The sequence below is a fragment of the Heterodontus francisci genome, chromosome 33 (genome assembly GCF_036365525.1).
Source record: "Heterodontus francisci isolate sHetFra1 chromosome 33, sHetFra1.hap1, whole genome shotgun sequence".
NCBI lineage: Eukaryota > Metazoa > Chordata > Chondrichthyes > Heterodontiformes > Heterodontidae > Heterodontus > Heterodontus francisci.
Window position 1 is genome coordinate 18,060,167 of NC_090403.1, and position 14,359 is coordinate 18,074,525.

Here is a 14,359-nt window from a genome sequence, read left to right on the forward strand (position 1 = left end):
CACAACTCATTCTTATTTGTCTTTTGTCACATTGGGAGAACAATACATGGGCATGTTGAAAGAAATTCGGATTGGGTGATACGGTGGTTAGGCATTGATCCTCACACCTGTGTCAAACTCAGCCAATCTGCTGCAAGGGTTGGATACACTGAACTCTTCTTGCCAAGTCCCTAACAGGCATGATCCCAAAGCATCAACTTGGCATCGGTTGGCAATCTCCCTCAGAGGTCAAAAGGTGACTGGTGCGGGTAATAGAAAAGTTCAAAATGTGCCTTCTGAGATACACTGTGAATAGATTTGCTAGGCATCCAACCCCTGGGAGTGTCTAATGGGACAGTGTCCAGGGAGCGCTACTCTGTATCTAACCCCGTGCTGTACCTGCCCTGGGAGTGTTTGATGCTAACATTGAAAACCCACGACTAATATTACTCACTTTGAAGTTATTAAGAATTTTTAAAAAAGGAATTGAACAGCCTATTCCTAGTCTGTATGAGCTCTGAATGAGTGTGGTTAACCAAATGTGGAGAAGATGCAGTCATATAGATAAACCACAACCCCTTCTACTAGTAGTCTCTGCAGTGTCCCAGAAAGTCAATTTCAACATAGGCTGCTTGTGTAACTAAAGTTCCAGGCCTCTCCTACCCCAGTTGGCCTTACCATTCAGTTTTGCTGCCTTGTTGCTCAGTTCCACATATCTCTTGAAGTTGGTCCTCATTTTCTTTCCTGAGGCATCTCTCCATCCATTCCAGGCAAACAGCAGCTCGTCGTAGTTGTCTGAAGTTGCCATGATTGCCGTCAGATCTGTGGATGATTGACAGATCCGTCAGTGTGACACCTAAAACAGAAAACCCCTGGGTGCCAATAATTAGCAGCTTCCTGCAGGGATGCACCAGATTGCATTGGGCACCAGACCAGAAGGGCAACTCAGTGCCATCACCTTCCTTCAAACCCTTCCCAAAAATGGCATTTATTCAAATGATTATGTATAATCACATAAAGATAGTTTGTGTGTAATGCAGGGTTGCGTGTGTATATAATTACAGGGCTCTGTGTCTGTGTATACCTACAGGGTTGTGTATATATAAATACAGGACAGTGTGCGGAGTATTTTCTGCCCACTATTACAGGAAGGATATCAGGTAGGTTCACAAGAATTATATCAAGAATGCGAGGGCATAGTTATGAAGAAAAGTTCAACATTGCAGCCGTAATACAAAAGAAAGTTAGGAAGCTTAAAATTATGAAAATATTGAGGTAGTTAATAGTGCAAGATTGTCTCTCGAGTTGGTGAATTGGTAATGTTGAGGCACAGACTGAAGATTATCACTGGATGAAAAAGGTGGGAGGTTGGAGGAAATTATTTCCTATAGGGGGCTATTTGAGTAGAAAACACTTTACCACAGGGGGCTATTGAAGGATAGACAATTACCTCAGGTAAGCGGGAATGGGATAAGTACTTGAAAAGGAGGGATACAAGACAGTATGGGAAATGACAAGGAGCTCTCCAGTCGAATAGTGGCACAGCTGTTTCTTGAGTTGTACAATTCCCCTCTCTGCTGCCCAGACGAGGAGGTTGTATTCTATATCTGTGCTGTTAGCTGGTCTTGTTGATGGCAGTAGCCAGGAGACTAGAGTTGGTCTCAGTCTCCCCGCACCCAGTCATCCCCGCTGGTAAGTGTGTTTGTGTAAGGACAGGACGCAGATTAGCTGGGAGGCTGCTCACTGTCATGCCTCAGCCTTTAAGGACAGCCACTTGGATGTGATGCCAGAGGTTGGCTGATGCCAGTGGATCTGTATCCAGAGTAGCAACAGGACAGGAGGGTGAAATAGGACAAACAGAGTATCTTTTAGATGGAGAATGATCAGGATGAATTTTCAATCTAGGGTTGGGACCACAACTTCAGGATCATTGCTAGGTCCTGACCCCATCCCACGTCACTGTCAGATACTATTTTAAAGGAGGCGGCCAATTAGTGGCCCACTGACGCATTCCCGTCCAATTAATTGTGGTGGATGTGTGGTGGAGGCGGGCCTGATTTAAAGGCCACCAGGCCGCCATGATTGTGAACGCCAGCATTCTGGGTGATGGCAAATGCATGGCAATGGAGTAGCAGCGTGGGATGCACCCGTGGAAGGGTGGCCCCATAACTTGTCAGTGCCTCTCTGGAGGTTGATTTCGAGGCAGTGGCAACCCAGAGGAGAGTCCTGTTTCGGGAGAGTGGCAGGAGGTGGTCAGCCAGCCAGACAAAGCTGGCATGGATGGAGATGGCTCAGGAGGTGAGCAGCTGCAGCGTGGACAACAGGACATAGGTGTAGTGCGGGAAGTGCTTCAACGACCTTCTGAGGTCTGGCAAGACGAGTGCAATGCTACACCCAGATGACAGGCCTCCAGTTCTGGAGTCACCAGTACAGCTATGAGCAGGGCAGCCTGAGGGCGCCTAGTGCTCAGAAACAGTGAGGGTATGTGTGCCCAGGTCCACTCCTGAGCCATGGGCAATGCTCACTCCACAAGCACTTGTGGAGAAGGTGACACTGCAGCCATGTACGTCACATGTGTGTGAGCCCTGGATGTGGTGATGGCATCATGGTCTTAACTCTATCGCTGTTGACCTTGCAGGAAAAAAGAGCACACAACGCACGAGAAAGGGGCCGCACCGGTGGTGGAGTGGCGCATATCACTATACTGACGTCCATGGAGGAGGAGGCCATTGAAATTGCCAGGGTGGCATCTTGGCAAGAAGTTGGCGAGGGCAAGATGGGTGTCTGTCCGAGACAGGGTGAAAGGATGTTATAATTTCCGCATGACAGGGATGCAGCTCCATCCTTGTTAGCCTAGTCCATGTCAATGCGTGAGTATAGAATGGGTGGCACAAGGTGACCAACACTTCAAGTGTGAGCAGGAGGAGGTGATGGAGGTAGAAGCAGCTGTGGGCTCTCCCCCTCGGAGGATAGAGGACAGACACAGCCATGCTCAGCTGGGTGGAGATGCAGAGTGTCGGGGGGTCAGATACAAGGCAGGTCTTCCTGGAGCAGCAGCAGGAGGTGTTTGCACAAATGTCGGAGTTCCCTGAGGCAGTGTGGAGTCTTGGTCAGAGATTGGAGGAGCCCATTCATGAGATGTGTTGTGCTATGTCTCAGACACATGAGCGCATTGAAAGAGTGGCCTACTTCGTGGAGAGCCATATGTGGTATCATGCTGAGTGGATGCAGGAACATTGCGTCGAAATGCACAGAATGTAACACTGTCTGGTCAGTTGCACTGATGGTGCAGATTCGCCCAGCTGCTAGTTCCCTCAGACATGCATAAAAGGGCAGGCAGCGATGATGTCGAAGACACCACCCTTAGGGGGCACATTCATCACCAGCCATCCCCTGGGCCCCTCTGATTGAAGTACCATCTATACAGCAATCACCTGTGACCGAGACTGCTCCTGCATTGTTGCAGGTGTGGCAGCCTATGGCGGTGCCCCCACTGACACTGCGACATTGAGGATGGGCATGGGCATCCCAGCTGCCTGCAGACACAAGAGAGCAGCCTCCCTCCACTTCTGCCTCAGCCACAGGGGAAGCACCCCTTAGAAACGCTCTTATGTGAATGGTGCCACAATGGTAGTCTCACTTTGTGGTTCTTTGGCGGTACACCTATAGGGTGAACATAGCGCCTTTGTGCCCTCCCTGCCCCTCGGTCATCTCCTCTGCATCCCTCTGCATCAGGGGCTGCATTTGTTGCTGGCACTGCTGCTTCTCTTCACTCCTCAACACCACCACAGAGTAGCTGTCCCATGTCCAGGGATGATCTCACTTGCCACCAGCTGCATAGGAGTTGCTGCCTGGATCACCCCTGCTGTGCTCACTGATCGCTGTATGTGCATTCCCTCGCAATTGCCCCTGAAACACTTTGCTTATGCAATGGCCACCATGTGTCAATGCACAAGCTCCTCTCTGATCCTTCCACCATATATGCAGCATCAGGAATTGCTCCCACTTCTCTCATTGGCTCCCAGCTGAGCAGCCGCCTCATCTCTGTGGATGTGCTGCTGAACTAGTGTGTTTCCCGTGTGATGTAATCCACAGTTTTGCAGGACCAGTGGGGAGTGTGTGTGAGCTGTTGTCTGAACAGATGAATTGTCAAATGTTCTTTAAGGTGCACAGACCCTGGTTTCACAGCTTGATTTATTTTTTGAGACGGACCATAACTGAAAGGGAAACTCAAACTTCAGGTTTCTGTGGAAGCAGAAAATGGTTGGAACCAGATTAAAAAGACACAGAGCCTATCCGAGCTCAGATCATGCAGGAGTGGAGTGCGGGCAGGATGAAGAAAGTGAAGGCTGGATTCAGGGGCTGTTTCTGTTACTTAAGGTAACTGATTAACCTGACCCAGCCTGCAATGGGTTGTCAAGGTAATGCTGCTGGATCTATGCCATCAAGACATGAGCAGAGCTGAGGTGGTTCTGGAGTAATGCACTCCTTGGGGTTTGGGTTGAAGGTGAGTTGCTGCTGGATGAGAATCGGTGGCTGCATCTTGAAATAAAGGAGCTGGAGATCCACCTGAGGAAGTTCAGAGCTTTAAAGAACTTTGTGGCTGTAATTGGTGCCATATATGCTGAGTGGACTGCCCAGTAAATCCATGAGATCTATCTTTGTTGTATTCAAAATTTAATGTGTCATTTACTATTCATGATTTTTCTGTAAATTCCTATTTAATTTAAGTTGATTGTTCAAGTAAAAGTTCTAAAAGCGAAATCTTGCCCATTTGTTTTTTTGAGGTCATTTGGTAAAACTCCACGGGGATCATAACACCCAAAAATCTCAAACAGCTCTGCGTTGAACCCTCAAGTGGCTCGATAACTGCCTCAATTTATGACCTGTCATTTTCGGGAGGGTTGTCTCCACCCCCCCCGATAAGACAGCTCCACCAAAATCACTGGGAGGCAACACATTGAGAAAACGGCATGCTGTTTGGCAATGCAAGGCACGCCCACTACCAAACCTGCCTCCACTGTGGGATTAAAATCCAGCCCACTGTGCACATCCCACTGTATGTGCTCCATGTTGTGTACATTTTGTTTATGTGCACTTCCCTCTATGTGTGTACTCCTCACTGTGAGCACACCCACTCTGTGAACTCTCTCAGTGTACATTTCCCCATATGTGCTCCCCCTGTGTGTATGCTCCCCGTGTGTACACTATTTGTGTGTGTAACTCCCACTGTGTACACTCCCCCTGTGTATGCTCCCCCTGTGTATGCTCCTCCTGTGTATGCTCCCCCTGTGTGTGCATTCCCATTGTGTGCACACTCCCCTTGTATGCACGCTCCCGTGTGCACGTTCCCCTGTGTGCACACTCCCCTGTGTGTGCATTACCACTGTGCGTGCATTCCCCCTGTGTACACTCACCCTGTGTGTGTGCTCCCACCGTGGATTATCCCCTTGTGTGTGCACTTGCCGGCTGCATTTTCCCAGCCCTTGGACTGGGAGGCAGATTGGTTGGGTCGGGGTGTGCCATAAAATACCAGTGAAAGGCAGTGGTGGTGTGCCCATTGCATCCCCTTCAGCCATTCGATTTTGTCGAGGGCGGGGATGGCTGAAGACGAGTTTCCCACCCAGAGGCTGTTTGCTGCCCTTAAGTGACCAATTAATGGCATTTTAGCAGCGGCTGGTGAGAGGCCCGCCACATGTGGGCGAACCCGCCCAGTAAAACCAGGTGTCCTCCCTACAGGCTGCGTTGGGGGGGGGGGGGGGGGTGCTTCCTGCATGGGTAATCTGTGGCTCACGGAGGGCCCCTAGTGGCAAAGACCGCCACCCCCGCAAACAAACCCCAAATTCTGACCTCAACAACCACCCTCTCCCCTCCGTTTCCAGGGTCTGCCGGACTAGCCCTGGTGAGCTCGCCCCACTTACCTGAGGTCTGGGGCTCCAGTGCTGCTCCTGGTCCTGGGCCTCCTGTAGTACCAGCAGTGGCCACCGCTCCTTGTGGCACTGCTGGTACTGAGGAGCTGCTGACCCTCTGATTGGCCGGCAGCTCTGTGGCAGGAGTGGGGGGTGGGGGCATCTCTGTCCTTAAAGGGAGAGCATCCCCAACGGCAGGCAGTTAATTGACTGTCCGCCGTGGAATTCGGCAGGGCCTCCTGCCATCCAGCCCGTCACTGGGATCCTTGCCATCAAGGTAAAATCCAGCCCACCTTGCGTGTGCTCCCCCATGAATGCTCCCATTGTGTGCACTCCCCTTTGTTTTTCCTTATTCGTTCATGGGATGTGAGTGTCGCTGGCTAGGCCAGCATTTGTTGCCTGTACCGAATTGCCCTTGAGAAGATGGTGGTGAGCTGCCTCTTGAACCGCTGCAGTCCATGTGGTGTAGATTCTGACCTAGCGACAGTGAGGGAACGGTGATATATTTCCAAGTCAGGATGGTGTGTGGCTTGGAGGGGAACTTGGAGGTGGTGGTGTTTCCATGTGTCTGCTGCCCTGGTCCTTCTAGGTGGTGGAGGGCACGGGTTTGGAAGGTGCTGTCGAAGGAGCCTTGGTGCATTGCTGCAGTGCATCTTGGAGATGGTACACACTGCTGCCACTGTACGTCGGTGGTGGAGGGAGTGAATGTTTGTAGCTGGGGTGCCAATCTAGTGGGCTGCTTTGTCCTGGATGGTGTTGAGCTTCTTGAGTGTTGTTGGAGCTGCACCCATCCAGGCAAGTGGAGAGTATTCCATCACACTCCTGACTTGTGCCTTGTAGATGGTGGACAGGCTTTGGGGAGTCAGGAGGTGAGTTACTCGCCACAGAATTCCCAGCCTCTGACCTGCTCTTGTAATCACAGTACTTTTGTGGCTTGTCAATTAAGGTTCTGGCCAATAGTAACTCCCAGGATGTTGATGATGGGCAATTCAGCGATGGTAATGCCATCTAACGTCAAGGGGAGATGGTTAGATTCTCTCTTGTTGGAGATGGTCATTGCCTGGCACTTTTGTGGCATGAATGTTACTTGCCACTTATCAGCCCAAGCCTGGATCTTGTCCAGGTCTTGTTGCAGGTGGCATGGACTACTTCAATACCTGAGGAGTCACAAATGGTGCTGAACATTGTGCAATCATCAGCGAACATCCCCATTTCTGACCTTATGATTGAAGGAAGGTCATTAATGAAGCAGCTGAAGATGGTTGTGCCTAGGACACTACCCTGAGGAACTCCTGCAGTGATGACCTGGAGCTGAGATAATTGACCTCCAACAACCACAACTATTTTCCTTTGCGCTAGGTATGACTCCAACCAGTGGAGAGGTTTCACACTATTCCCATTGACTCCAGTTTTGCTGGGGCTCCTTGATGCCATACTTGGTCAAATGCTGCCTTGGTCTCAAGGGCAGTTGCTCTCACCTTACCTCTGGAATTCAGCTCTTTTGTCCATGTTTGGACCAAGGCAGTAATGAGGTCTGGAGTGAGTGGCCCTGACAGAACTCAAACTGAGCAACAGTGAGTGTAAGTGTTCTCCATGTGTGCTTCCCTTGTGTGTGCTCCCTATGTGCTTTCCCCCTCTGTTGCTCCCCAAGTGTGTGCACTCCTACAGTCTATGCTCTCCCGTGATGTCTAACTTGAGGCAGCTTGATCTGTGCTTCAATATTGCTGGCTTTTCATTAAGCAAATCCATCCTCAGTTTGCCGAAGCACAGCACACTTAATCTGTAGTGTATAAATGGGGTTGTACACTCACACTGTAGTATATGAATGGTTTTACACACTCTGTACTGAATGAATGACATTACACACTCACTCAGGAGTATATGAATGGTGTTACGCTTTATGCTGTAGTGTATGAATGGTGTTGCACACTCACTCTGTACTGAATGAAACGTGTTACACACTCAATCTGTAGTGCATGAATGGTGTTATACAATCACATTGTAGTGTATGAATGGTGTTACACACTCACTCTGTACTGAATTAATGATGTTGCACACTCACACTGTAGTGTATGAATGATGTTGCACACTCACTCTATAGTGTATGACTGGTGATACACACTCATTCTGTAATGTATCAATGGTGTTGCACACTCACTCTGTATTGAATGAAATGTGTGACACACTATTGTATTGAATGAATGGTGTTGCACATTCATTCAGTAGTGAAAGAATAGTGTTACTCACACGAGTGTATGAATGGTGTTACTCACTGTAGTGAATGAATGGTGTTGCACACTAATTCTGTAGTGACTGAATGGTGTTACACACTCACACTCCAGTGAATGAATGGTGTTACACACTCACTCTGTAGTGTTTGATTGGTCTTGCACAATCATGCTGTAGTGTAAAGGCCTGCTACCCTACACGAACCCGACGGGACCCGACGACATGTGTCGGGTTCGGGTCGGGTCGAGCTGCACTTCCGGGTCCGGCATTTGGGCTCAGGGCGGACAGGCTCGATCACAGATAAGTGGCTCCATTGTTAATTTAATTTTTGGACTAGAAAGGTGGTTTTGTTACAGTTATTTTAAGCTTGTGCAGATCAGCAACAAAGTGAAAAACGGAAGGTAAGTTAACTGATGGTCGGGCACGGGAAAAAATGGAAGTACTCGGGTCGGGTCGGGCGTGATTCTATCGGGCTCAGCTCGGGTTTTTTTTTGCAGACCTGAGCAGGCCTTTACTGTAGTGAATGAATGGTGTTACACAATGACACTGCCGTGTATAAATGGTGTTACACAATGACACTGCCGTGTATAAATGGTGTTACACAATGACACTGTAGTGTATGAATGGTGTTACACAATGACACTGTCGTGTATGAATGGTGTTACACAATGACACTGCCGTGTATAAATGGTGTTACACAATGACACTGTAGTGTATGAATGGTGTTACACAATGACACTGCAGTGTATGAATGGTGTTACACACTGACACTGTAGTGTATGAATGGTGTTACACAATGACACTGTAGTGTATGAATGGTGTTACACACTGACACTGTAGTGTATGAATGGTATTACACACTGACACTGTAGTGTATGAATGGTGTTACACACTGACACTGTAGTGTATGAATGGTGTTACACACTGACACTGCAGTGTATGAATGGTGTTACACACTGACACTGTAGTGTATGAATGGTATTACACAATGACACTGTAGTGTATGAATGGTGTTACACACTGACACTGTAGTGTATGAATGGTATTACACAATGACACTGTAGTGTATGAATGGTGTTACACACTGACACTGTAGTGTATGAATGGTATTACACACTGACACTGTAGTGTATGAATGGTGTTACACACTGACACTGTAGTGTATGAATGGTGTTACACACTGACACTGCAGTGTATGAATGGTGTTACACACTGACACTGTAGTGTATGAATGGTATTACACAATGACACTGTAGTGTATGAATGGTGTTACACAATGACACTGTAGTGTATGAATGGTATTACACAATGACACTGTAGTGTATGAATGATGTTACACACTGACACTGCAGTGTATGAATGGTGTTACACACTGACACTGTAGTGTATGAATGGTGTTACACAATGACACTGTAGTGTATGAATGGTGTTACACAATGACACTGTCGTGTATGAATGGTGTTACACAATGACACTGCCGTGTATAAATGGTGTTACACAATGACACTGTAGTGTATGAATGGTGTTACACAATGACACTGCAGTGTATGAATGGTGTTACACACTGACACTGTAGTGTATGAATGGTGTTACACAATGACACTGTAGTGTATGAATGGTGTTACACAATGACACTGCAGTGTATAAATGGTGTTACACAATGACACTGTAGTGTATGAATGGTGTTACACAATGACACTGTCGTGTATGAATGGTGTTACACACTGACACTGCAGTGTATGAATGGTGTTACACAATGACACTGTAGTGTATGAATGGTGTTACACAATGACACTGTAGTGTATGAATGGTGTTACACAATGACACTGCAGTGTATGAATGGTGTTACACACTGACACTGTAGTGTATGAATGATGTTACACAATGACACTGCAGTGTATGAATGGTGTTACACACTGACACTGTAGTGTATGAATGATGTTACACAATGACACTGCAGTGTATGAATGGTGTTACACACTGACACTGCAGTGTATGAATGGTGTTACACACTGACACTGCAGTGTATGAATGGTGTTACACAATGACACTGTAGTGTATGAATGGTATTACACAATGACACTGTCGTGTATGAATGGTGTTACACACTGACACTGCAGTGTATGAATGGTGTTACACACTGACACTGCAGTGTATGAATGGTGTTACACACTGACACTGCAGTGTATGAATGGTGTTACACAATGACACTGTAGTGTATGAATGGTGTTACACAATGACACTGTAGTGTATGAATGGTGTTACACAATGACACTGCAGTGTATGAATGGTGTTACACACTGACACTGTAGTGTATGAATGATGTTACACAATGACACTGCAGTGTATGAATGGTGTTACACACTGACACTGCAGTGTATGAATGGTGTTACACACTGACACTGTAGTGTATGAATGGTGTTACACACTGACACTGCAGTGTATGAATGGTGTTACACACTGACACTGTAGTGTATGAATGGTGTTACACACTGACACTGCAGTGTATGAATGGTGTTACAGACTGACACTGTAGTGTATGAATGGTATTACACACTGACACTGCAGTGTATGAATGGTGTTACACACTGACACTGTAGTGTATGAATGGTGTTACACACTGACACTGCAGTGTATGAATGGTGTTACACACTGACACTGTAGTGTATGAATGGTGTTACACACTGACACTGTAGTGTATGAATGGTATTACACAATGACACTGTAGTGTATGAATGGTGTTACACACTGACACTGTCGTGTATGAATGGTATTACACAATGACACTGTAGTGTATGAATGGTGTTACACACTGACACTGTCGTGTATGAATGGTATTACACAATGACACTGCAGTGTATGAATGGTGTTACACACTGACACTGTAGTGTATGAATGGTGTTACACACTGACACTGTAGTGTATGAATGGTATTACACAATGACACTGTAGTGTATGAATGGTGTTACACACTGACACTGTCGTGTATGAATGGTATTACACAATGACACTGCAGTGTATGAATGGTGTTACACACTGACACTGTAGTGTATGAATGGTGTTACACACTGACACTGTCGTGTATGAATGGTATTACACAATGACACTGCAGTGTATGAATGGTATTACACAATGACACTGCAGTGTATGAATGGTATTACACAATGACACTGCAGTGTATGAATGGTATTACACAATGACACTGCAGTGTATGAATGGTGTTACACAATGACACTGTCGTGTATGAATGGTATTACACAATGACACTGCAGTGTATGAATGGTATTACACAATGACACTGTCGTGTATGAATGGTATTACACAATGACACTGCAGTGTATGAATGGTATTACACAATGACACTGTCGTGTATGAATGGTGTTACACACTGACACTGTAGTGTATGAATGGTGTTACACACTGACACTGCAGTGTATGAATGGTGTTACACACTGACACTGTAGTGTATGAATGGTATTACACAATGACACTGTAGTGTATGAATGGTGTTACACACTGACACTGTCGTGTATGAATGGTATTACACAATGACACTGAAGTGTATGAATGGTGTTACACACTGACACTGTCGTGTATGAATGGTATTACACAATGACACTGCAGTGTATGAATGGTATTACACAATTACACTGCAGTGTATGAATGGTGTTACACACTGACACTGTCGTGTATGAATGGTGTTACACACTGACACTGTCGTGTATGAATGGTATTACACAATGACACTGTCGTGTATGAATGGTATTACACAATGACACTGCAGTGTATGAATGGTATTACACAATGACACTGCAGTGTATGAATGGTGTTACACACTGACACTGTAGTGTATGAATGGTGTTACACACTGACACTGTCGTGTATGAATGGTATTACACAATGACACTGCAGTGTATGAATGGTATTACACAATGACACTGCAGTGTATGAATGGTGTTACACAATGACACTGTCGTGTATGAATGGTATTACACAATGACACTGCAGTGTATGAATGGTGTTACACAATGACACTGTCGTGTATGAATGGTATTACACAATGACACTGTCGTGTATGAATGGTGTTACACACTGACACTGTAGTGTATGAATGGTGTTACACAATGACACTGTCGTGTATGAATGGTGTTACACACTGACACTGTAGTGTATGAATGGTATTACACAATGACACTGCAGTGTATGAATGGTATTACACAATGACACTGCAGTGTATGAATGGTATTACACAATGACACTGCAGTGTATGAATGGTGTTACACAATGACACTGCAGTGTATGAATGGTATTACACAATGACACTGCAGTGTATGAATGGTGTTACACAATGACACTGTCGTGTATGAATGGTATTACACAATGACACTGCAGTGTATGAATGGTATTACACAATGACACTGCAGTGTATGAATGGTGTTACACAATGACACTGTCGTGTATGAATGGTATTACACAATGACACTGCAGTGTATGAATGGTATTACACAATGACACTGCAGTGTATGAATGGTGTTACACAATGACACTGTCGTGTATGAATGGTATTACACAATGACACTGCAGTGTATGAATGGTATTACACAATGACACTGCAGTGTATGAATGGTGTTACACAATGACACTGTCGTGTATGAATGGTATTACACAATGACACTGCAGTGTATGAATGGTGTTACACAATGACACTGTCGTGTATGAATGGTATTACACAATGACACTGCAGTGTATGAATGGTATTACACAATGACACTGTCGTGTATGAATGGTATTACACAATGACACTGCAGTGTATGAATGGTATTACACAATGACACTGCAGTGTATGAATGGTATTACACAATGACACTGCAGTGTATGAATGGTATTACACAATGACACTGCAGTGTATGAATGGTGTTACACAATGACACTGCAGTGTATGAATGGTATTACACAATGACACTGCAGTGTATGAATGGTGTTACACAATGACACTGCAGTGTATGAATGGTATTACACAATGACACTGCAGTGTATGAATGGTATTACACAATGACACTGCAGTGTATGAATGGTATTACACAATGACACTGCAGTGTATGAATGGTGTTACACAATGACACTGTCGTGTATGAATGGTATTACACAATGACACTGTAGTGTATGAATGGTATTACACAATGACACTGCAGTGTATGAATGGTATTACACAATGACACTGCAGTGTATGAATGGTATTACACAATGACACTGCAGTGTATGAATGGTGTTACACAATGACACTGTCGTGTATGAATGGTATTACACAATGACACTGCAGTGTATGAATGGTATTACACAATGACACTGCAGTGTATGAATGGTATTACACAATGACACTGTTGTGTATGAATGGTATTACACAATGACACTGTCGTGTATGAATGGTATTACACAATGACACTGCAGTGTATGAATGGTATTACACAATGACACTGCAGTGTATGAATGGTGTTACACAATGACACTGTCGTGTATGAATGGTATTACACAATGACACTGTAGTGTATGAATGGTGTTACACAATGACACTGCAGTGTATGAATGGTATTACACAATGACACTGCAGTGTATGAATGGTATTACACAATGACACTGCAGTGTATGAATGGTGTTACACAATGACACTGCAGTGTATGAATGGTGTTACACAATGACACTGTAGTGTATGAATGGTATTACACAATGACACTGCAGTGTATGAATGGTATTACACAATGACACTGCAGTGTATGAATGGTATTACACAATGACACTGCAGTGTATGAATGGTGTTACACAATGACACTGCAGTGTATGAATGGTATTACACAATGACACTGCAGTGTATGAATGGTGTTACACAATGACACTGTAGTGTATGAATGGTATTACACAATGACACTGCAGTGTATGAATGGTGTTACACAATGACACTGTAGTGTATGAATGGTATTACACAATGACACTGCAGTGTATGAATGGTATTGCACAATGACACTGCAGTGTATGAATGGTATTACACAATGACACTGCAGTGTATGAATGGTATTACACAATGACACTGCAGTGTATGAATGGTATTACACAATGACACTGTCGTGTATGAATGGTATTACACACTGACACTGCAGTGTATGAATGGTGTTACACAATGACACTGTAGTGTATGAATGGTATTACACACTGACACTGCAGTGTATGAATGGTATTACACAATGACA

The 14,359-nt window shown here is 45.4% G+C and overlaps 1 protein-coding gene across 1 annotated transcript in view; it reads right to left on the reverse strand.

Annotated features, from left to right (window-relative positions):
* The window catches only part of ace (angiotensin I converting enzyme (peptidyl-dipeptidase A) 1), a 642,116-nt gene that overhangs the window by 323,463 nt on the left and 304,294 nt on the right, over positions 1-14,359 (reverse strand). The window contains exon 16 of the mRNA XM_068013141.1: positions 658-801. Coding sequence (XP_067869242.1) covers positions 658-801 — 144 coding nt within the window. The remainder of the gene's footprint in view (positions 1-657; positions 802-14,359) is intronic.